Raw genomic sequence first — 24,920 nt, 5'->3', positions numbered from 1 at the left:
ATTCCTGTTGTGCACGTTGTAGATGGTGTACACTGCTGCTACTGTGCATCGGTGGTGAAGGGTGTGAATGTTTGTGGATGTGGCACCAATTGAGCAGACTGCTTTGTCCTGAAGGTGTCAAGCTTCTTGAGCGTTGTGGGAGCTGCACTCATTCAGGCAAGTGGGGAGTATTCCATCATATTTGTGCCTTGTAGGTGGTGGATGCTGGGGAGTCAGGAGGTGAGTTACTCGTCGCACAATTCTTAGCCTCTGACCTACTCTTGTAACCACAGTATTTATATGGCTAGTCCAGTTCAATGGTTTCTGGTCAATGGTAACTCCCTGCAATGTTGATAGTGGGGGATTCAGTGATGGTAATACCATTGAACATCAAGGGGCAATGGTTGGATTCTCTCTTGCTGGAGATAATCATTGCCTGACACTTGTGTGGCAGGAATGTTACTTGCCACTTAAGCCTGGATATTGTCCAGGTCTTGCTGCATTTAGACATGGATTGCTTCAGTATCTGAGGAGTCGCGAATGATGCTGAACATTGTGCAATCATCAGTGCACATCCCCACTTCTGACCTTATGATGGAAGGAAGGTCATTGATGAAGCAGCTGAAGATGGCTGGGCTGAGAACACTATCCCGAGGAACCCCTGCAGTGATGCCCTGGAGCTGAGATGAGTGACCTCCAACAACCACAACCATCTTCCTTTGTGCTGGCTATGACTCCATCCAGTGGAGAGTTTTCCCCCTGATTCCCATTGACTCCAGTTTTGCTAGGAGTCCTCGATTCAAAACTGTGTTAAATGCTGCCTTGATGTCAAGGGCAGTCACTCTCACCTCACCTTGGGAGGTCAGCTCTTTTGTTCAAGGATGTAATGAGGTCAGGAGCTGAGTGGTCCTGGCGGAACCCAAACTGGGTGTCAGCGAGCAGGTTATTGCTGGTTAGCCTGTAGCTTGCATACCTCATTTTGGGAGACTGACCATATTAGCGTTCCTCCTCTGCAGTGGATTGAACTCTAATTCTATGTGCTGGGCTGGGCTGATCAGTGATCTATCAATTGTGCCTGATCAGGAGAACCCAGTGCACTCTGGGACATGAACCCTTGACCTGTTCGGTTGACAACTCAACATTCTACCTATAGATGCATAGATCCAGCCTGCACTTGAACATTTTTTTTAAATTATTATTCAGCCTGCCAGATTTGCAGCATGTCTGCTGGTACTTATCATGTCAGTTTCAGATTTGATTCAGTATCAGCCAGGGAAGGGCTTGGCCTAAATAGCCAAGTGGTTATGGTATTGGGTTTGTAACCCCCAGATCAAGTGTTCAAATCTCACAATGGCAAACTATGGAACAATGTGACTTCATCTGAAACAGATGGAAACAGGTTTGTACTCGAAAGAGTATCAGCCAGGGAAATTTTTCCAAAAGTAATCAGCTCCATTAGTTGATTGGAAACCTGTGTAGTTTGGAATCATTGCCTTTGTACCAGGTGGATTATATACTCTCCTGCCAATCTCAAATCACTGAGGGACCTGACCGACATCCAGAAAAATATTAAACAGCAGCAAAATATGACAGATGCTTGAAATCTGAAATAAAACCAGAAAAGCCAAACACTAAAATGTGTGGAGAGAGAAACAGAATTAATATTTCACCAACTTGAAATGTGCTGAATTTTCCTCACCCATTGGCTAGAAGCGGGAGGGCTGGCGAAATGGTGGTGGAAAGGGTCAAAGAGGATAGGGGGCCTCCTTGATAGATGCTCCATGGCCCACAGAGGAGACCCCAGCACCAAAGGCAGCCCACCACCAACCCATGGTAGCACTGCTGAGGCTGCTGAACTACCAACCGCCTGAATTGGATGCTGCCAGCAAAATGTCTGCTCTGGCAGTGGGACTTCAGGTTCATCAAAAAATTCAGCCCAATAACTCTGTTTCTCTCTCTACACAAATGCCGCAGGATATGCTGAATATTTGCAGAATTTTCTGTTTTTATTCAGAAAAAAATTGCCAGTTTGTTACAGTAATTCTTTTGAATTATAGCATTATTCAAGAATCTCCAGATTTAACTCAGATAATTCCTACTATCTTGTGATGACCACCTGATCCTCTTCATTGTGACCCAGTGAAGATGCCCTTGCTGTTTGTTATCTTCCCTCACTACAGTTGTAAAAGGCCATTATTCAATTCAGAGCATTGCTGTTATCATAATTCCTGGGCAGAACAAAATTGTTTTATGGAATTCTGTTTACACAAGGTCTCTTTTAAACCCCAAGACATTCCAGATCAGTACTGATTTACAGCATCCTGTGTTACTTCTGCTGGTTAATAGCCATGTGTCATAGCCTAGTTAAAACTGAATTGAAAAAGTCTGTGTTAATGTTTTACTTCACAACACAAAATAGCTCTGTTCAATTAAGAATGTGGTATGAAGTGGTCAGTTGATTAGTATTATACTTTTTTAGGAAGTGCTACAGAATTGAAGTTGGAATAAATAAATATGTAGCGCAGAAACACTAACTTCATGTAGCAGTTCACTGATGAATCCTTGTGCTCTCTGCTGAATTAAAGCCGATAACTAGGGTTGGGCTCCCAGACTTACTTAACTGAAACAGAGCCTGTAAATTCCAAAAAGCATCAGTAATGTGGCCATTTTAAGAAATTAAATTGTAGCCTGCAGTCTTCAGCCCCTCCTATTCCCCCCCCCCCCCGAAAAAAAACCTCCTTGCAGGGCCAGATTGGCAGGTGAGGGAGGGCTGTAAAACTGGGCACCATGCTATTTTACTGGTGTCAGGGTAGGCATCCAGAGCCCCACCCATCCGTGGGCTAATTGAGGCCCTTAAGTGGCCATTTAAGGGCCTCCTGCCGATGGCACTGACCTCCCACAGCCATGGGTGAAATACCAAGTGTCCAACCTGGCAGGTTTCATGAGACGGGCTGTTTTCTGGTCAAGATGGAGGTGTCATCTTTTATGGACTCCCTGTAACCATTGAAGGATACCACCCACCCAACCCCAACCCCACACACACACACACACACACACACACACACACACACACACACAAGCACACAAACACACGCGTGTGCTTCATACCTGTCTCCTCCACCCCCCCTCCCCTGCCGTGCCCCACCTTGCCAGAGCCCGCTTGCCTGGCCTTGGTGAGATCCCGGACTTACCTTAAGGTCTGTTCTCTGTTGCAGCACACCTTCTTTGGGACTGGCGGCAGTCCCAGCAGTGGCCACCACTCCAGGTGGCACTGTTGGGACCAGAGGGCTGCCAGCCATTTGATTGTTTGGTTGGCAGCTCTCAGAGATGACCGTTAAATGGTTTTGGGGCAGCCAGCAAAATTGGGACATTTCCACCCCTGACGTTACACGTGAAATTCAGTCCCATGTCTTAAAACGATACCCAGCTCTACCTCACCATCACCTCTCTCAAACCCTCCACTGCCTCTTATTTGTCACAATGCTTGTCCAGCATCCAGTATTGGATGAGTAGAGATTTCCTCCAACTAAATATTAGGAAGACCTAAACTGTTGTCTTTGCCGTGAACTCCATTCCCAAGTCATTGATTCCATCCCTTTGCCTGGCATCTGTTTGAGGCTGAAGTGGACATTCATAACCTTAGTGTCATACTTGACTCTGTGATGATCTTTGAACCATGTCTGCTGCATCACCAAGACTGCCGACTTCCACCTCTGTAACATTGCCTGACTCCACCATACCTTAGCTCATCTACTGAAGTCCTCATCTGTAGCTTTCTTACTTCTAGACTTGACAGTTCCAATACTCTACAGGCCAGCTTCCCATCTTCCACTCTACATTAACTTAAACTCATCCAAAGCTCTCCTTTTACTCTAACTCGCACCAGGTGTCCTTCACCAATTACCCTTGTGCCTGATGAAATACATTGGTTTCCAGTCCAGCAACTTTACAACTTTTTGTGACTTGGTTTGTTCCGAGTTGAGTGGAATGCCTGAGGTGGCAGCTGTGGCGAAGGGCGGTGTGTCATGCAAGGCTTTGAAACAGTCGCTGACTAAAGTCACCAAGAAGCCGCCTAAGAAGTGGATGAAATCTTGCAAGCAGAGCTATTCCATTTATGTGTACAGGGTGCTGACCCAGGTCCACCCTTCCACCAGGATCTTGTCCAAGGCCATGAGTGTTATGAATTCCTTCGTTGTCGACATTTTTGAGCGCATCGCCTCTGAAGCTTTGCATCTCATTCACTACACCAAGTGCCGCACCATCTCGCCAGGGAGATCCAGAGCACCGTCCGCCTCATGTTGTCAGGGGAATTGGCCAAACACGCCGTCTCCGAAGGCACCAAAGCAGTCACCAAATAACCAACTCTGTTTAGGTAGACAATTCTAAAGATTATTTTTTAAAAATGTCAACTTTACGATTTTAAAATTTTGACCTGGTTTCAAATCCCTCCATTAACTCGCCTCTCCCTTTCTCTGTAACCTCCTCCACCCTTGCAACTCTCTGAGATCTCTGCATTCATCCAATGTTGGCCTCTTGCACATCCCCAATTAGCAGCTGTGTCTTCAGCTACTTAGGCCCTAAGCTCTGGAATTCCCTCCTTGAATCTCTCTCCAGTTCTTTACTCTTGTGGCCTCCTTCAAGGCATGGCTTAAAACCTGCGTCTTTTATCAAGCTTTTAGTCACTTGTCCTATTATTTCCATGTACTTGGTGTATGATAAGCTTCTGTGAAGCCATTTGGAATATTTTACTGAATTGAAGATGGTAATATAAAGGCAAGCTGTCATTGTTATATTGGGAATTGCCGTTTTCTTTAACCTGTCCATTAACCTTGGTAAATTAGCTATTTACTTTGGGATAACTGCTGGGGAATGTTTTTGGCACTGGCAGAGGAGTTGCTTTATATAGGAACAGCTGAAATTTTTAAAACTTACATGGCTGTAGTCTGTGTTATAGGTTCTTTGTCTCATAAAGCTGTGTTGGAATGTGCACCTGCTCAAGTGTTGCGTGCAGCATCAGCAAAGAGGAACTTGCAAAGATGTGCACAGTCTGATATCAGAAACTAAAATCTGTATTTTGAAATAGGCATTTGAAAAAAATAATTCCATGGGGAGTATTTTTATTATCCCATCACCCCCACCCACAATGATTTTCCTTCCTCTTTCTGAGCATGTGCAGGCCACTAATTACTTAAGCAGTAATCAGGTTTGTTGAACTTGCATTTTCACCATTTTTGGTATTTCAAAACTTAATACTTTTTGACTGTTTATAAACCAGGAATATTTGACAGTACTGACCATTCAATATATTCATCTATTAGGACTATCAGACTTGTGTTTTGCACCAATTGCAACATGTGAAACCCACAAGTTCTTCTAATGCATCTGGGGTGTTGGTTTTGTATTGATTTTCCTAATGCATTTTGTACTGTCCAATGCATATTGAAATTGCAAGACTGCAATTCCGTTTGATTTTGATAGAAAAGCAAAAAGCCGAGTCAGCCTAGAAATTTGTGGAAATAGCTGCTGTTATGTTACAATGTTGTGGATTTCTGGACAAGCTCCTCTCAGTTTCAAAAGTGCTTGCAGTTATGAAAGCCAAGTTTGGAAGATTTTCTTTTAGTTGCCAGCATGTTCTGAGGTGCAAGTGCTTGCCACTACCTCCTACTTTCTCAGCCCCCTAGGTTAATGTATACATTGAACTGGCTAAATGGAGCAGCTCTGTGCAGTCGGACATTTCATGGTAAAGACTCTTGTGTGCAATGAAAACTGGCAGTTATGTTTTGTTTCCCCCTCATACTTGTTATGAATGTATTCTATAGAAACCAGGGCTCATTTCATTAGAACAAAGTATGTTAAAAGACAATCTGATAGAAGCATTCAAAATCAACATTTCCATTGTTCAGTAGGTTAGTAACCAGTTGCCAAAAGCCTTTACCAGAAAACTAAACGAAGTAGTTGGGACTTTGGTTTTACACAAATTTTTAGGATATGGAATGCTTTATTAGAAATACTGGTGGCAGCAGAATACATACATTTTTAAGAGGGGAATCAATAAATAGTGGACAGCTCTTTCCGACAGCTGGCACAGGCACACAGGTCTGATTGGCCTCTTGTATTGTAAGATTCAGTGATACTAAACTGGTCTTAATTGTCATTTTAACTCAGTATAGTAATTGCACTTCTAATCTCTGTGTCAGAAGGTTATGAATTGAAGCCCCATTTTGGAATTTGAGCACATAATCTGGCACGGCACTTCATGCTGCATTATTGGAGATACCCTCCTTCTGATGAGGCATTGAACCAAACTCCTGTTCAAGTAGTAAAATGATCCTGTGAGACAATATGATGGAGAATAGGCAAATTCACCAGTGTCCTGGCTAACACTTGCCCCACAGTTAACACCACCAAAGCTGATTAACTGAGCTAAAATAAAAGTAAAATGTTGCGGATGCTGGAAATCTGAAATAAAAACAGAAAATGCTGGAATTACTCAGCAGGGCTGGCAGCATCTGTGGAGAGAAACAGAGTTAACATCAAGCCTGTATCACTCCTCTTCAGAGCTGAAGAGAAGTAGAAATGTGATGGATTTTATACTATTGAAGAGAAGGGGGGTGCACAGGTAGAGAAAAATGGAAGGTCAGGGATAGGTGGGAGCTCAGGAGATTTGACAAAGTTGTCATGGACACAAGACAAAGAGTGTTAATAGTATTAAAGACAAATAGTGGCATAAAGATCAAATTAAAGAATTGCTAATAGCAGATCAAGGGTCAGCGCTCTCTGAAAGCAAAACATAGGAACAAGCTACAGAGCCTTGTTACAGCCTTGGGGGAGGGTGCTGGGAATTTTTTTTCAAAATGGAAGACAGAGTTCATGGCCTGAAGTTGTTGAACTTAAGTCCAGAAGGCTGTAAAGTGCCTAATCGGAAGATGAGGTGCTGTTCCTCCAGTTCCTCTGGGCTTCACTGGAATAGTGCGGCAGGCCGAGGGAAACATGGGCTTGAAAGCAAGGTGGTGACTTGAAATGGCAAACAACAGGAAGGTCGGGGCCATGCTTGCAGGCTGAGCAAAGGTCCGCATTTAGTCTCTCCAATGTGGAGGGAAGCATTGTGAGCAGCAAATACAGTAGACTAAATTGAATGAAGTGAAAGTGAATCACTGCTTCAGGAGTGAAAGGAGTGTTTGGGGCCTTGGACATTGAGCAGGGAGGAGGTAAAGGGGCAGGTGTTACATAGAAGGTTAGAATTTCCAAATTTTCTGTTTTTATTTGTGATCAACTGTTTAAAGCATACAATGCAGCGAAGAGCAGTGGGAAACTAGGGGATTGGGAAGCCTACAAAGACTGTCAGGGGACAACTAAAAAAGAAATAAGAAGGGAGAAGATCAAATATGAGGGTAAACTAGCCAGTAATATAAAAGAAGATTGCAAGAGTTTTTTTTAGATATATAAAGGGTAAGAGAGGGGCAAAAGTGGACATTGGGCCGCTGGAAAATGACGCTGGAGTAGAAGTGGGGAACAAAGAAATGGCGGAGGAACTGAATAGGTACTTTGCGTCAGTATTCACGGTGGAAGTCATGAGTAACATCCCCAAAGTTCAAGAGAATCGGGGGGCAGAGGTGAGTATGGTGGCCATTACCAAGGAGAAGATGCTAGGAAAACTGAAAGGTCTGAAGGTGGATAAATCACCTGGACCAGATGGATTACACCCCAGCGTTCTGAAAGAGATAGCTGAAGAGATAGTGGAGGCATTAGTGGTGATCTTTCAGGAATCACTTGAGTCAGGGAGTGTCCCAGATGACTGGAAAATCGCTAATGTAACCCCCCTGTTTAAGAAGGGAATGAGGCAAAAGACAAGGAAATTACAGGCTGATTAGCCTGACCTTGGTTGTTGGTAAGATTTTAGAGTCCATTATTAAGGATGAGATTTCAGAATACTTGGAAGTGCATGGTAAAATAGGGCAAAGTCAGCATGGATTCATCAAGGGGAGATCATGCCTGACAAATCTGTTAGAATTCTTTGAGGAGTTAACAAATAGGTTAGACAAAGGAGAGCCAATGGATGATATCTACTTGGACTTCCAGAAGGCCTTTGACAAGTGCTGCACAGGAGGCTGCTCAGAAAGAAAAGAGCCCATGGTGTTAGAGGCAAGGCACTAGCATAGATAGAAAACAAAAACAGAATTACCTGGAAAAACTCAGCAGGTCTGGCAGCATCGGCGGAGAAGAAAAGAGTTGACGTTTCGAGTCCTCATGACCCTTCGACAGAAGGGTCATGAGGACTCGAAACGTCAACTCTTTTCTTCTCCGCCGATGCTGCCAGACCTGCTGAGTTTTTCCAGGTAATTCTGTTTTTGTTTTGGATTTCCAGCATCCGCAGTTTTTTTGTTTTTTTCTCTGAGCATAGATAGAAGATTGGCTGTCTGGCAGGAGGCAGAGAGTGGGGATAAGGGGATCCTTCTCAGGATGGCGGCCGATGACTAGTGGAGTTCCACAGGGGTCAGTGTTGGGACCACAACTTTTCACTTTATACATTAATGATCTAGGTGAAGGAACTGAGGGCATCCTGGCTAAGTTTGCAGATGATACAAAGATAGGTGGAGGGACAGGTAGTATTGAAGAGGTGGGGAGGCTGCAGAAGGATTTGGACAGGTTAGGAGAATGGACAAAGAAGTGGCAGAAGTGACAGATGGAATGCAACGTGGGGAAGTATGAGGTCATGCACTTTGGTAGGAAGAATAGAAGCATAGACTATTTTCTAAATGGGGAGAGAATTCAGAAATCTGGAGTGCAAAGGGACTTGGGAGTCCTAGTTCAGGATTCTCTTAAGGTTAACTTGCAGGTTGAGTCGGTAGTTAGGAGGGCAAATGCAATATTGGCATTTATTTCGAGAGGACTAGAATATAAAAGCAGGGATGTGCTGCTGAGGCTTTATAAGGCTCTGGTCAGACCACACTTAGAATATTGTGAGCAATTTTGGGCCTCGTATCTTAGGAAGGATGTGCTGGCCCTGGAGAGAGTCCAGAGGAGATTCACGAGAACGATCCCAGGAATGAAAGGCTTAACATATGAGGAACGTTTGAGGACTCTGGGTCTATACTCGATGGAGTTTAGAAGGATGAGAGGGGATTTGATTGAAACTTACAGAATACTGAAAGGCCTGGATAGAGTGGACGTGGGGAAGATGTTTCCATTAATAGGAGAGACTAGGAGCCGAGGGCACAGCCTCAGAGTAAAGGGAAGACCTTTTAGAACAGAGATGAGGAGAAACTTCTTTAGGCAGAGAGTGGTGAATCTGTGGAATTCATTGCCACAGAAGGCTGTGGAGGCCAGGTCATTGAGTGTATTTAAGACCGAGATAGATAGGTTCTTGATTGGTAAGGGGATCAAAGGTTACGGGGAGAAGGTGGGAGAATGGGGTTGAGAAACTTATCAGCCATGATTGAATGACAGAGCAGACTTGATGGGCCAAATGGCCTAATTTCTGCTCCTATGTCTTATGGTTATGGTCTTATGGACCATTTATTTCATTTGCTACTGCCACATTAGTGTACATAACAAGTGACTACACTTGAAAACAATAATTCAGTTGCTGTGAAGAACTTTGTGATATTTCTAAGATGTGAAAAGCACAACATAAATGTAATTTCTTTCATTTAAAAAAAATAGATCGCTTCTGTAAGTAAAGACTCTAATTCTAATCCTTAACTGTACAGGCATCAAAAGGGTGCAACCATGGCCAGTTTTGGGGACTGATGTCCATAAAACCATAAGACATAGGAGCAGAAATTAGGCCCATTGAGTCTACTCTGCCATTCAATCATAGTTGATAAGTTTCTCACCCCATTCTCCCACCTTCTCCCCATAACCTTTGATCCCCTTACCAATCAAGAACCTATCTAATCTCGGTCTTAAATACACGCACAATGGAAGCCTGAAAGGCATGCGATCTGATAAATGGCTTAAGATATTTTTCATGCATCCCTGGCAGGGGCCTAAAACAGTCATTAGGTCTTTTACATATTTGAATGTTTTTTAAACGATTGGTTGGAAAGTATTGGAAATTAGTGAAGAATTTGGATCAGTTATTAAGACTTGAAATGTGAATATCATGTTTAGAAAGTCACATTAAAGAATTGGATGAGCAGTGAGGAAACAGTAGATGAGCTTAATCTTTGCCATTGAGAAAGAAGGCGATTAAAGGGACCTCAGCATGTTATAGGGATAAGTAAAATCCAGTGTATTCTTGAAAATACATCAAGAAAGTAAGACCAGTCAATAACAATGGACATTCACGAAAAGCAAATTTACAAGTTAGTAGGAAAAATTTCTCCACATATAAGTATTTGCAATACTCTACCAGGCAATGTAATATAAATGTAATATATGTAAAATGGAGAATAACTAATGTTATGAGATGATATGAAGGAAGAACAGAAGTACTTGATGCATAAGCTATAATGTGTCAAATGGCCTGTTCTCATTTTAAAATGTTTTTATGCAGCATTCCTATGATAAAGCACTGATTGTGAAATTGAAATTCACTCCATTATTTTTTCTACAGGACTTTGTGTACACTGCTGTGATAGCGGTATTTTTCTTGATCGCCTCCATTGTGTTTGCAGCACTGAATGATGGGACTGCTGTAGAGGGAGCCTCTGTGGTAAGTTTTCCTTTAAATTTGCCATTACTTTCAATTTCCCTTGTCCCTTGCTCTCAAAGTCTTATGAACAATAGTAGACCTCTAAGCAGTTTATCCATGTGTCAGCCTAGGCAGGGGTGTTGTTAGGTTGTTTGATCTTGCAGGTTATTGTGGTTGAGCTAAGTTCAAGAGATAAGCCAGTTTTACCTTGTGCATAAATTTCTTGGGCTAAAAATTAATCTGGGCCTGTTCTTGAGCTCAGACTCAATGCTGCACAGACAAAGCATGCCCAAACCAGATGGCCTACGGATCAATTGTAATTGGTCCTCATGCTTTATCTGAATAATTGGTGTGAGCTGCCAATAGTGATCAAGCCTCCCCTCAAGGGGAGATGGTGGCATAGTGCTAATAACACTGGACTAATAATCCAGAGGTCTAGGCTAAAGCTTTGGGAACATAGGGTTCAAATCCCACCGCGGCAGTGGGTGGAATTTAAATTCAATTGTTAAATCCGGAATGTATTAGTGGGGAACTGGGAAATGGCCGATAATTTAAACCAATATTTTGCATCAGTCTTCATGGTGGAGGATGCTATGATCATGGGGAAGGCGATGGCGGAGTGGTATTGTCGCTGGTCTAGTAATCTAGATACCCAGAGTAATGCTCTGGGAACTCAGGTTTGAATCCCGTCACGGCAGATATGGTATTTTAAAAGTCTAATGATGACCATGAAACCATTGTTGCCGATTGTTGTAAAAACCCATCTGGTTCACTAATGCCCTTTTAGAGAAGAAAATCTGTCATCCTGGTCTAGCCTACAAGTGACTCCAGACCCACACAATGTGGTTGACTCTTAAATGACCTAGCAAGCCACTCAGTTGTAACAAACCCCAACAAGCCACAGAAAGGGAATCAAACAGGACGGACCACCTGGCATCTGACGACCCTGCAAAGTCCTCCTTACTAGCATCTGGGGAATCGTGCCAAAATTGGGAGAGTTGTCTCACAGACGAGTCAAACAACAGCCTGACATAGTCATCCAACTGGAATCATTCCTTACAGATCATGTCCCAGACTCCACCATCGCCATCCCTGGGTCTCTCCTGCTGGTGGGACCAGAGGTGGCAGCGCAGTGGCATACAGCCAGGAGGGAGTTACCCTGCGAGTCCTCAACATCGACAGTCATATGGCATCAGGTCAAACATAGGCAAGGAAACCACCTGCTGTTTACCATGTACTGCCCTCCCTCAGCTGATGAATCAGTGCTCCTCCATGTTGAACATCACCTGGAGGAAGCACTGAGCATGGCAAGGGCGCAGAATGTTCTCTGGGTGGGGAACTTCAATGTCCATCACCAAGAGTGGCTCGGTAGCACCACTACTGACCAAGCTGGTGGAGTCCTAAATGACTAGCTGCTAGACTGTGTCCGCGGCAGGTGGTGAGGGAACCAATAAGAGGGAAAAACGTAGGAGTGACCACCGCACAGTCATTGTGGAGACGAAGTCCGGCCTTCACTTTGAGGATACCCTCCATCGTGTTGTGTGGCTCTATCACCGTGCTAAATGGGATAGATTTCAAAAATGTCTATCAACTCAAGACTGGGCATCCATGAAGTGCTGTGGGCCATCGGCAGCAGCAAAATTGTACTATAATACAATCTGTAACCTCATGGCCCTGTATATCCCCCACTCTACCATTACCCTCAAGCCAGGGGATCAACCTTGGTTCAATGAAGAGTGCAGGAGGGCGTGCCAGGAGCAACACCAGGCATACCTAAAAATGAGGTGTCAACCTGGTGAAGCTAAAACACAGAACTACTTGCATGCCAAACAGCATATGCAGCAAGTGATAGACAGAGCTAAGTGCTCCCACAACCGACGGATCAGGACTTAGCTCTGCAGTCCTGCCATTATCCAGTCATGAATGGTGGTGGACAATTAAACAACTCACTGGAGGAGGAGGCTCCACATATCTCTCCATCCTCAATGATGGAGGAGCCCAGCATATCGGTGCAAAAGATAAGGCATTTGCAACAACGATCAGCCAGAAGTGCCAAGTGTATAATCCATCACTGCCTCCTCCGGAGGTCCCCAGCATCACAGATGCCAGTCTTCAACCAATTTGATTCACACCACTTAATATCAAGAAAAGGCTGAAGGCTCTAGATACTGCAAAGGCGGTGGGTCCTGACAATATTCCAGCAATAGTACTGAAGACCTGTGCTCCAGAACTTGCCGCGCCCCTGGCCAAGCTGTTCGAGTACAGCTACAACACTGGCATCTACCTGGCTATGTGGAAAATTGCCCAGGTATGTCCTGCACACAAAAAGCAGGACAAATCCAACCCAGCTAGTTACCGCCCCATCAGGAAAGTAATGGAAGGGGTCATCAACAGTGCTATCAAGTGGCACTTGCTTAGCAATAACCTGCTCACTGACATCCAGTTTGGGTTCCGCCAGGGCTACTCAGCTCCTGACCTCATTACAGCCTTGGTTCAAGCATGAACAAGAGAGCTGAACCCCCGAGATAAGGTGAGAGTGACTGCCTTTGACATCAAGGCAGCATTTGACCAAGTGTGGCATCAAGGAGCCCTGGCAAAACTGGAGTCAATGGGAATTGGGGAAAACTCTCTGCTGGTTGGAGTCATACCCAGCACAAAGGAAGATGGTTGTGGTTGTTGGAGGTCAGTCATCTCAGCTCCAGGACATCACTGCAGGAGTTCTTCAGGGTAGCATCCTAGGCCCAACCATCTTCAGCTGCTTCATCAATGACCTTCCTTCCATCGCAGGATCAGAAGTGTGGATGTTGTCTGATGATTGCACAATGTTCAGCACCATTCGCGACTTCTCAGATACAGAAGCAGTCCATGTCTAAATGCAGCAAGACCTGGACAATATCCAGGCTCGGGCTGAGAAGTGGCAAGTTACATTCATGCCACACAAGTGTCAGGCAATGACCATCTCCAACAAGAGAGAATCCAACCATTGCCACTTGGCATTCAGTGGAATTACCATCACTGAATTGCCCACAATCATCCTGGGGGTTACCATTGACCAGAAACTGAACTGGAGTAGCCATATAAATACTATGGCTACAGGAGCAAGTCAGAAGCTAGGAATCCTGCGACGAATAACTCACTCCCTGACTCCCCAAAAGCCTGTTCACCATCTACAAGGCACAAGTCAGGAGTGTGATGGAATACTTCCTATTTGCCTGGATGAATGCAGCCCCCACAACACTGAAGAAGCTGGACACTGTCCAGGACAAAGCAGTCCGCTTGATTGGCATCACGCCCACAAACATTCACTCTCCCCACCACCGACGCACAGTAGCTGCATTGTGTATCATCTGCAAGATGCACTGCAGGAATTCACCAAGGCTCCTTAGACAGCACTTTCCAAACCCAGGGCCACTAGCACTTTGAAGGACAAAGGCAGCAGATGGATGGAAACACTACCATCCGGAAGTTCCCCTCCAAGTCACTCACCATCCTGACAAGAAATATATTGCTGTTCCTTCGCTGTCACTGGGTCACAATCCTGGAACTCCCTAACAGCACTGTGCCACATGGACTGCAGCGGTTTAAGAAGGCAGCTCACCACCACCTTCTCAAGGGCAACTAGGGATGGGCAATAAATGCTGGCCCATCCAGCAAAACCCACATCCCATGAATGAATTTTTTTTTTAAAAATTCCAATGATATCAGATAAGCAAGGAGCTAATAGGAGCAAAGATCTTGTAATGGTCTCTATCACAAGGGACAAAGTCTTTGAGAAGCTAATGGGACTAAAGGCAGAGAAGTCGCCAGGGCCTGATGGCCTCCATCCAAGGGTTTTAAAGGAAATGGCTGCAAAGATAGTGGAGATGTTGGCCGAAATATTCCAGAACTCACTGGATTCTGGGAGGCTCCCCACAGGTGCAAAACTGCTAATGTGACCCCCCTGTTCAAGAAGGGAGGGAGACAAAAGCAGGAAACCATAGGCCAGCCAGCCTAACATCTGTCGTTGGGAAATGCTAGAGTCCATTATTAAGGTAGAAATAGCAGGACATTAAGAAATCTTTAACGCAATCAGAGTCGACATGGTTTTGTGAAAGGGAAATCGTGTTTGACAAATTCGCTAGGGCTCTTTGAGGATATAACAAGCGGAGTTGACAAAGGGGAACCAGTAGATGTAGTGTATTTGGATTTCCAGAAGGCATTCGATATGCTGCCACATAAAAGATTATTGCACAAGATATGAGCTCACGGAATTGGGGATAATGTATTAGTGTGGATTGAGGATTGCTTTACACATGAAAGATAGAGCGTCGGGATTACTAGGTCTTTTTCAGGTTGGAAAGACGTAACTAGAGTGCCACAAGGATCAGACCTAGGGCCTCAATTATTTACTATCTATATTAATGACTTGGAGGAGGGGGCAGAGTGTAATCTATCCAAATTTGCTAACAATACAAAAATAGGTGGTGGGAGCATGTTGTGATGAGGACATAGGAATCTGCAAGGGGATATAGACAGGTTGAGTGAGTGGGCAAAAACTTGACAGATGGAGTTTAATGTAGGGAAGTGTGAGGTCATACACTTTGGTAGGAAAAGTCAAAAGGCAGACAATTATTTAAATGGAGAGAGACTGCAAAAAAGTGCAGCACAGAGAGTGTTCTTGTGCATGAAACACAAAAGGTTAGCAAGCAAGTGCAGCAAGTAATTAAGGTGGCACATGGAATTTTGTTGTATTGCTAGGGGGTTGGAGTTTAAAAATAGGAAAGTCTTGTTACAACTGTCCAGGGTGTTGGTGAGACTGCACCTGGAGTACTGTGTACAGTTTTAGTTCCTGTATTTAAGAAAGGATATACTGGCATTGGAGGCAGTTCAAAAGAGATTCACTGGGCTGATTCCTGGGATGAGGGATTGACTTATCAAGAACAGCTAAACAGGTTAGGCTTTTATTCATTAGAGTTTAGAAGAATGAGGGGTGATCTTATTGAAACGTGCAAGATTCTGAGGGGGCTTGACAGAGTAGATGCCAAGAATATGTTTCCACTAGTGGGGGAATCTCAAACTAGCGGACATAGTTATAGAATAAGGGGACATTTATTTAAAACTGAGATGCAAAGGAATTTCTTTTCTCAGAGGGTAGTGAATGTCTGGAATTCTCTATCTCAGAGTTCTGGAGGCTAGATCACTGAAAGTATTTAAAGAGGAGATAGATAGATTTTTGAAATATCGATAAGCTGAGAGCTCTGAGGAGCTGGCACGAAAGAGGAGTTGAGACCTGGGGCAGATCAGCCATGATCTTATTAAATAGTGGGACAGGCTTGAGGGGGCCGAATGGCCTACTTCTCCTATTTCTTATGTTCCACAAGCAGTTCACCTAACAGGAAGAGGGAATGAACAATTTTGAGCCATTGATCTTTCCAATGGTGGCCCTTGGGTAAACCCCAGGGGTAGTTTCATTTTGAGCTGGTCATTTACATTATCTCAAAACCAAATGAAACAAAACTAAAAGCATCTGTAAAGCAAGGAGCATTAATAAACCTGCAATATGTAATGTTATGGCATGGCTGATGGTAAATGCCAAACTGCCCAAATCCCAGAGGGAAAGTTGAAGCAGCTGTCAAAACTGTTTTTGCAATTTGTATACTATGAAGAGAGATTCTGAAATCAGGACTACTTGTGATGATTTTGTAGTGGAGCAAACATTTATTAAAAGAATAAAGCAAAAAAACCCACAATTACACTTCAACATAAGAATGGCTTCACGCAGTAAACAGTGCTTTTAAAAAAAGCTCCACAAACAGTTAATTTAACTGCCCTCAGAGCTAACCGTCTCCTTTTCTGCTGAACTATCCTTACAGATTTCAAAACCTATAGAAGTCCAGTAATTTTTTACCACACAGTGCCTTTTTTCCCTTGGGGTGTCCTCTGATGCTAACAGCACCTGGTTCTCTGAGTCTGGCCTTGTTCACACTGTCATCTGGGAGTTCTGGCCAGCTATCCTGCCATCTTCTGGGAGATATAAGCTATAAGCTGCTACCACCACCCCACCCCCCCCACCAACCACCACCACCTAGGCTTCAGTATCTCCTTAAATGTATTCCTTCCCTTTGATCTCTCTCTTGTCTCAACCAGTCTCTCAGAAATGCTTTCTTCCCAGAATTGATTAGATGTATCTTTGCTTTAGCTCTTAGGTTTTTTAAAAAAAGTAAACTTGCCCTATTTTTACCTTATTTACTTATACCTTTCTTACAACCTGTATTGTATATACCCTCCTTTGAACTAAAACAACTCAATTCAAGGCTATTTTATGTTTTATGTAAAACTTTGATTAAAGTTTCTCTTGGTTCATTAACATATCAAAACCGCTTCTTACTGTTGGTTTTAGACTTTTTCAGTCACTCTGGCTTTTACTCATTGGGCCAGTTGTTAAAAATATATTTTTGTTTTGCACCCAAAATACCAAGAATTAATTCCACACACATTTGAATGTTTATTAAAGGTTAAATGAACCAGAATACTTGAGGCCAACATTGAGGTTACATTAACCCGGTCACAGAAGGTGCACACATTCCTGGCGATTGAGCTGGCTCCCTTCAGATGCCGCCCTTCCTCAGCTCCAAATCTATAAATACAATTTTAGCCCATTTACACTGTAGCTTCACTACTCCATATGAATCTGCATTTCATTACCTTTTATCTGTTTTTGGTAACAATTCCTATCACGATCTTCCTTGGCCTGTTCAACACTATTTTCCCAAAGTTTCACAGAAAGACTAGCTATTGGTTTGGAAAGGCAGCAAAAGAGAACGGAGTCTCCAAAGACATGGGGCAGAATTTTACAATTTTACGCAGTGCCATATGCCACCCACCTGCCTGCATAAAAAGTCAGGGGGGTGCATGATCCGGACAACTGCCCCATAGCAATTTAACACTGGGACCAGTATTAGTTGCTTTAAGGTGAGACTTGTGTTCCTATCTCCGAAGGAGATCCCGGCTTAGAGAGCTGGTAGCTAATCGGATGGCCGGCAGTTCTGTAGTCCCAGCAGTGCCAGATGAGCATGGTGACCCCTATTGGGGTTGCAGTTAGTCCGACCACTCCAAAGCCTTGGGAAGTCAAGGGTCTTGGTGTAGGCAGGGAGGGTGGGTGGTTGGGGTCCAGTTTCAAGAGGCCTGTGGGAGGCTTAAAAGGATGGAAAATTACTTGGTTATGGGGGTGGGAGGGTGCATCTGATGGGCCCAGGGGCCCCCCAAGGAGATCCCTATCCTTCCGCCCCAACCCCCTTTTACCTGACAACAACCTGTGCAGCTAAAGCTTCCAGTTTCCTGCATGGTGTGGGCCTCCCCCAGGCTGTGGATAAATTACCAGAGGCGGTGGGATGAGGCCCATATGTGGCTATTAATTGGCCACTTAAGGGCCTTAATAGGCCCAAAGAGGGGATGACCACCTGATGCCTCCCCCGCCACACCTCTATAAAATTTCAGACTGCTGTATTTTAGGAGCCCCCTGCCTTTCAACCCGCCTAGAACATAAAATCTAGCCCATAGAGTCTGCAACACAGAAACAGGCCCAACTGGCCTGTATTGTCATTCATGCTCCACAAGAGCCTGCTCCTCAGTCCTTTTCATCTAACCCTCTTAGCATATTCTCTCCTCTTTGCTCCCTCATCTAGCTTCTCTTTAAATGCATTAGTGCTATTCACCTTAGCCACTCCCTGTGGTAGCATGTTCCACATTCTTACCATTCTTTGATAAAGAAGCTTCTCCTGAATTCCCTATTGAATTTATTTGTGGCTAACTTATATTTATGACCTCTGGTTTTGGATTCACCCACAGAAACATTTTCTCGATGTCTGGCCTATCAGGTCTTTTCATAATCTTATAGACTTCTGCAGGAAACAGGTATGAACAATAGATGATGCCATTAGCTCTCCTAATGATAATACATGCAAATCCACCATCTTTGATTGATGACTTCACATGTATCAGAATATGGCCAGAGCCTGGCTGCCCCCACACCTGCAAAGTGCGACAGCCTGATCTCAGGGCCGTGGACTCGAGAGGTCAACATCCATCTTGATACCAGGAGTTTCTGGGACACGCGGCTGACAATCACATCATAGATTCCAGCCACAGCAGTTACACTGAAATAGTTTTTGCTAATTAGATAAATGAGCATGAACTACATGGGCTGTTAAGAAGCGAAAACACTGTGGTGGTTGACATTACAGTTAGTCTCTCTACATTTTACAAAATGAAGTATGCTGCAACAAAGGTTGTAGCAAGTGCAATAAGTTTTATTTTTGAAGTGGGGAGAACACATACAGTGAGTGATGAGGCATGGTTTAGTAGCAGATAATTAAGGCGTTCACTTGATAAAGTGGATCTAAATGTAAAAATGCTCTACTTGGCCTTATAGAATGCCTATGTATCTGTACAAAAACAATGTTAGGTTTTAACTGCAGAAATAATTAAAACTGGAATATATATGCTTTCTCTTACTATTTCGCAATCCTAATTTCAAATGAGCCCTCAAGAAATGGGCCCCATTAAATTGGAAATGGGGCCAACACCTGTTGACCATGGACTGCCTTGCTGATAAATTTGTCTGCTTTATGCCCAGGAAATAGGCATAATGCAGACCCTTTTCTTTCTGCTAGAGTCTCTAATATGGGAGGAAATTTGTGGTAATTTAGAAAGGCATGGACTAATCAGTGACACCATGGATTTGTGGATAGCAGTGCATGGCTGACAAACTCCTTTGAAGAAATTGCAGTGTGTCTGGGTAAAGGGAATGAGATGTCTGTTTTTTGGATATCGATTATGGTATATAGAGGGTGTTTGGATAAGGTGCCACAAATGACATTTGTTACTCAAATTACGATATATGTTATGAAAGAAGATGTCACATGGATAGAGATGTGATGAAGGAACAGAAAGAAATGAGTAAGTCTAAATAAAAGCTTTTCAGTTTGGGAAACTCTTATTTTCCATTTATAATCAATGATTTGAATGTTAGCTCAAGAGAAATTATATGAAATTAAGCTTGTTGATACCACATTTGGGACCTGATGAACTGCGAAAGAATGCACAAGATTGAAGGAAGACACAGCCTAGAAAAGTGGCAGATAGAATCAATGCTGAAATATCAAGATTTTAGAAAAAAGAATAGTGAATGGTATACCTAAGTACCCAAGTTTCTCAATAGGCCAATAATCTAGGGTTACGGACACATGAAACAACAACTTGATTTATAAAGTGCCTTGACTATAATAAAAACGTGGACAGAAAATGGGATTACAGGCAGAAAATGGCAAATTGAATTCCAGCAGGCCTCCAGTACTAACCTTAGCTGATGACACTGTAACAACATAAAAGGACGTACTTTGTGTTCTATAGTCCTTGCTTCCTGTCACACTGTGCAATCAGCAAAGATCTGGACACGAGGTTCAATGCCCGTTTCTTATGGCTACCTCTTGTAGTACGCGCACCCCACAGGGGGTGGTGTCAAATGGCACACCTGCCAATGGGCTGATTTGAGGTCCTTAACTGGACAATTAATATCCCCTTAAAGGCTTCATTCTGCCACCAGTATTTAACCAGTAGTAGGAGTGACCCATGCCAAATGGCCAGCCCAACAGGGGCTTGTGACGGGAGTGCAGGGCCCTCCTTAACTGGTCCCTGAACCCATCAGAGGGCCCCCCCTCCCTACCCAGATTGCCCAGTTTTGATCCCTCAAACTTTGGCCCCACCTCTCACCGATCCCCCAGTACACCTACAAAGTTCCGATTGCAGCTCGGGTCCTCAATGCCAAAGTGTAGTACCAGCAATGTTGCTACCAGCACATAGAGAATTGGCAGCTGTCTGAGGTGGGATTTGCTGTCCCTGAGGGGCAGAAATTCTGTCTCCAGCCAATGACTGCGGGAGAGCCATTCTTCCTCTGGACAGGCTCCCAATCGGATTTTTGGCTCGGAGGGGGGTCCAGCTAGGGTTGTAGGAACTATGGCACCCCTTAAAATCTAGCATGGGTACTATGCCACCCCTCCCCCAGGAAACCCCCAGAAGTTTTGGAGCACAGTAAAGGGAGGGGTAATCCAATATCATGTGTCTCCATCAATTTTTTTTCTTGCACGTTTTGCTTGAGGTTCATTAAATGTAAATCACAGGAATGTTAGCCCTACTGCAGTCTTGTACAGTTTTCCTGTAATCTGCAGGTTATTTCAAGGGAATATTTGCTATCTGATATATTGTCTAACAGGAACAGGTCTGTGTTATGTTCCAATTTGTTTATTCTCATGTTTTCTCTAGGCATTTGGATTCCTGGCTACTATTGCCTTCACCTTGGATGTGGTGCTGCATTACAAGCGAGAGGGCCTACCCTGGAAGAAAAAGGAGGATAAGCCAGCTGACTCCAAAAAAGTCCCTGAAAATGTGAAAGGGGAGACCGAGCCTTTGAATGAGCCAGGAAATCCAGCTGTCTGAGCTACAGAAGCAGTTGTTCCATGTATAACAACATAACCTGTTCTCTGCACATATTCATATTTTGAGTTTCCAGAGTTGATCAGCAAAAAATAATTCAAAGCTTTCCTACACTCGCCCTGACTGGAAGGAATTTATTTCTTGCTTTGGGACTCAATATCTGAACACAAAGTGCTTTTTGTTATTTACCTGGCTGCTATAGTGCAATCTACTGTAGATCCAATTAAAATTATTGAACTGAACTAATGTTGCAACTTCATATAACGTTTTGGTGTCGGGGGGTCCTAGCTTGCCTCTTTGTATCTCAGCTATTAAAAATTATTAGGAAGCTCAAGCAACTTGTATCTCAAAGCAAATCATAGTTATGCCTTTAGATGCTTGGATAGATCAAACTTTTATTATATAAAAAATTCTAATTTATTTTCGGTGTTGGTGTTCATTTCAGTTTTACATAGTTTTGATGCAAAAAGACAGCACAAGTACATCAATTTCCCCAATTTATTTAACTTCCTTATAGGGGTAGCATTTCAGCAATTATAATTGGGCTGAAGTGTATGCACGACCATGAGAAGAGACCTGAAAGCTTCCTGATAATTTGTAAGATTCTTAGTGCTTTGTTGGGATTTGAATTGAACTGAAGTCTGCGCACTTAAAGCGTATGGATATTTTGATTAATAGGCAAACCAATCAGTTGGTGTTCAAGTTGGCTTTAATCCCAGTGTGAACTCGGGTCAGTTCAGTGTTTTTCCAAGTTTCAAAAGATACTTTAATCTTTAAACATATTTCATCCCCTGTAACGTTACTGCTATAGGAAGGAACTTTCTTGTCCTATTCAATTTCCAGAATTCAAGGTTATTCTAATAAATAATCAAAGTTTTTTTCCCCCAATCAACTAACTAGAATGTATGAAGTACTAATCTAATGCTGACCCTGTATCTGAATTGGGTTTAAAAGCATGTTTTCATTAAGCATACCAGTCCAGCCTTAACTTTTCCGTAGCTTTAAAATTCAGTTATTTACTGGCTGTAGTTACTACTGTTGTCACTGTCTGCTGTGCGCTCAAATTCCATATAGGAAAAAGTATATTAAAGCATATGAAGGAGATAAATTGATGGTGGTTGAATCCAGTATAATTCGGCCAATATTACGAAGATGGCTTTAGAACCACTTGTATGATGCGTATTCAATAATATGTTATCCTAATTGTATAATGAATATATTTTTATTATGATGTTCTCAAAAGACTGATACAATACTAGTGAATTCGAATTGGACAACCAGCACACCCAAACCTCAATGTGTTAGTCACCAGTGATCCTTGACTCATTTGTTCTTTACAGTTAATATTCTGCTTTTAAAAACCAAAAACATTTGCCCTTTTGCTATTGAGGACTTGTGATGTGTAAAAATACAACCTTAGGAGAACAAAAAGGGAATTTTGTACCAGCTCATGGGGAATGTAGATGGCATAGTTAATACAATTGCAATAGAAATTTTAAATATTATTTGCAAAGCGTATGCTTTGATGTACAGGTATGTCTAAGAGGAATAAGGCAATGTATCAGCGTTTTCTTCACCAGACCATTGGTTGGAAAATGTTGCTATACCGAAGCAGATATGAAATAAGCAGTGCTTTCAGTGGTGTGCTCTAATTTGCAGGTAGACTTCAGGATTTCATGGTTCATGGATTATGTACAGAATGAATTGTTTGTAATCTGGTTGGCTGTTGTAGAACTAAATACTAACCAAGTGCTTTGTTATTCATCAAAAAGCTCCTCACTTTAAGATCCATTGTCGTAGTTTTGCACTACGCAAAAACTCCAGCCAATTTACTGTGTTCTCAGATATTGTTGATTCAGTAGATTTCTCATATTTTCTAATTATTAGGGGGATCTCAAGCTGGCCAAGAGGCTGATTTTTCTATGTAGTAAACATGCTTCAGACATTCCAAGAGAAATAAAGCACTTGAAGGGATAGTCCCTTCTATTCAGAAACCTGGTATTTCTGATATTTTATTGAATAAATTTTGCACCTTTCAGTAACTTTTACCAAATTAAGTCTGCCTAATACAAAGTACAGTCTGGAAACCCACAGCCTCTACATTACAAGCTCTATTGGTGTGTAATTATCACAGACTTGCAGTGTAATGCAACTTGCTGTAGAAGAATTATTTTACTGTCAAAAATTCTTGGTTTAATTTTTAGAGGATGAAATTGGTCTACATCAGCAATATGAAATAAACTTATAGCGACTCAGCAACCAATTTGTTACCGTGCCCAGTCTTTTTTCCAATGAGGTTCATAGAACAATAGTTCAAACGCTATTTGGAGACTCATTTAATTCGGCTGGATTTTACGGGGTACTGTATCCGCTGCCATGACCCATCTTAAAAAGTTGGTAGGGAGATAGTCCACCAAAAAAGTTGGCTACCCTCAGTCATTTTACACTGGAAGCAGCATTAATTGTCTAATTTTGAAACTTCTGCCCCATCTGGGGAGGAGGGCTCGCCTTAGAGAGCTGCCAGCCAATCTGATTTTCCAGCAGCTCTGTAGTCCCAGCAGCACTGGGTTCAAGCAGTAGCCACTTCTGTGACTTGAGGCAGCCCCCAAACAAGAGGTGGCTATGGAGCCGGACTTCATGATATGTCTGAGCTATTAGCAGAATCTGGCTGACGGACCCGTGGGAGAAAGGTTGTGGGGGGGGGGTTGCGAGAATTACCTCTGATGGGCACACCACTTTCCTGACACCAGCCCACATAGTAAAAGGTGCTGGGCTACCCAATTGGTGGGGGCCTTCCCCTACTGTGGGTAAAATAGCAACAAAGGCAGAATGGGGCACTTAAGTGGTATTAATTGGTGACTTAAGGGCCTCAATTGGCCTAAGGTTGGGTGGGCTGCCTGACACCTCCCACACCCACCACAAAATGGGAGTCAGGTCGGGGGTGGCCACGCACTGCATTATTTAGAGCCCCCACCTTCAAACACGCTGGCAGGGGCTTTAACATACAGCCCCTAGCGTCTCTGTCACTTTTACTTGGTTTGAATTTAAAAACCTTGGCAATATTTCCCAAATCAGTGGAAAATAAAAATGGTTGCAGTGAAAAACTGGCAGCCAATTCTCTATGCATCTGCTTTCACAACTGGCGTTGGCCAATTTCACCCCGATAATATTTGAAAATCTTTTATCGTACACTCTTGTTGAGGTTACCCACCTGTGGCTGGAGTTCTGTTTAAAAAAAAAAGTGCAAATGTCACCTTGAGTCTGCTTGCTACTGAGTAAGGACCTTTAATCTGGGAGAAGAGTAAAAATCTACATTTCAGTTCAATGTTAATTGGATTTTAATAATATTACAAACCTTAGATTCCAGAGCACTGCTTTAGCCTTGTGCTGTAAAAATGTTATTGTAGATGTGCACAAATATTTGTTTCGTATATAGTTGTATGTCTTGAAACAACCTTAACCTGAGAAAAACACTATGTATTGCATGATCAATTAAAGCAAATTTATATACTTTTTAATTTTCATCAATATGGCAAAAGCGAATTTCTGTAGCTGTAGGAAAAAATATGTTTACAAATGCTCAAGGTACAAGTTATTTCTGTGAATGATATCCTGTGCTGTCTTCAGGCAAAACACATCCCTGATCATTCAGAAAAAATGTTGCAAACCATGCTCAGCAAGCTGAGGAAGGAAACTGAATATTTTTAGCAATATAATGATTGACAAACCAATTATGTAGCCTGTAAGCTGTACACATTGGGGACATGACCGTAATTTCCTTACACTAATGAAGAAATGGCAGTCTCAGATCTGAGATGGTCATTACCTCTTTACA

At 43.0% G+C, this 24,920-nt stretch overlaps 1 protein-coding gene across 4 annotated transcripts in view; it reads left to right on the top strand.

The window, feature by feature from the left end:
* Positions 1-24,598, top strand: part of cmtm6 (CKLF-like MARVEL transmembrane domain containing 6) — a 99,815-nt gene extending 75,217 nt beyond the window's left edge. For all 4 annotated transcript variants that reach the window (XM_041184835.1, XM_041184836.1, XM_041184832.1 and 1 more), the window contains exons 4-5: positions 10,538-10,636; positions 20,915-24,598. In XM_041184835.1, the coding sequence (XP_041040769.1) occupies positions 10,538-10,636; positions 20,915-21,088 (273 nt within the window). In that variant the 3' untranslated portion in view covers positions 21,089-24,598. The remainder of the gene's footprint in view (positions 1-10,537; positions 10,637-20,914) is intronic.
* The last annotated feature ends 322 nt before the right edge of the window (positions 24,599-24,920 follow it).

Source organism: Carcharodon carcharias, chromosome 3, assembly GCF_017639515.1.
Source record: "Carcharodon carcharias isolate sCarCar2 chromosome 3, sCarCar2.pri, whole genome shotgun sequence".
Classification (NCBI taxonomy): Eukaryota; Metazoa; Chordata; class Chondrichthyes; order Lamniformes; family Lamnidae; genus Carcharodon; species Carcharodon carcharias.
Note: the sequence above shows the minus strand (reverse complement) of the source record. Positions and strands in the feature narration are given on the sequence as shown.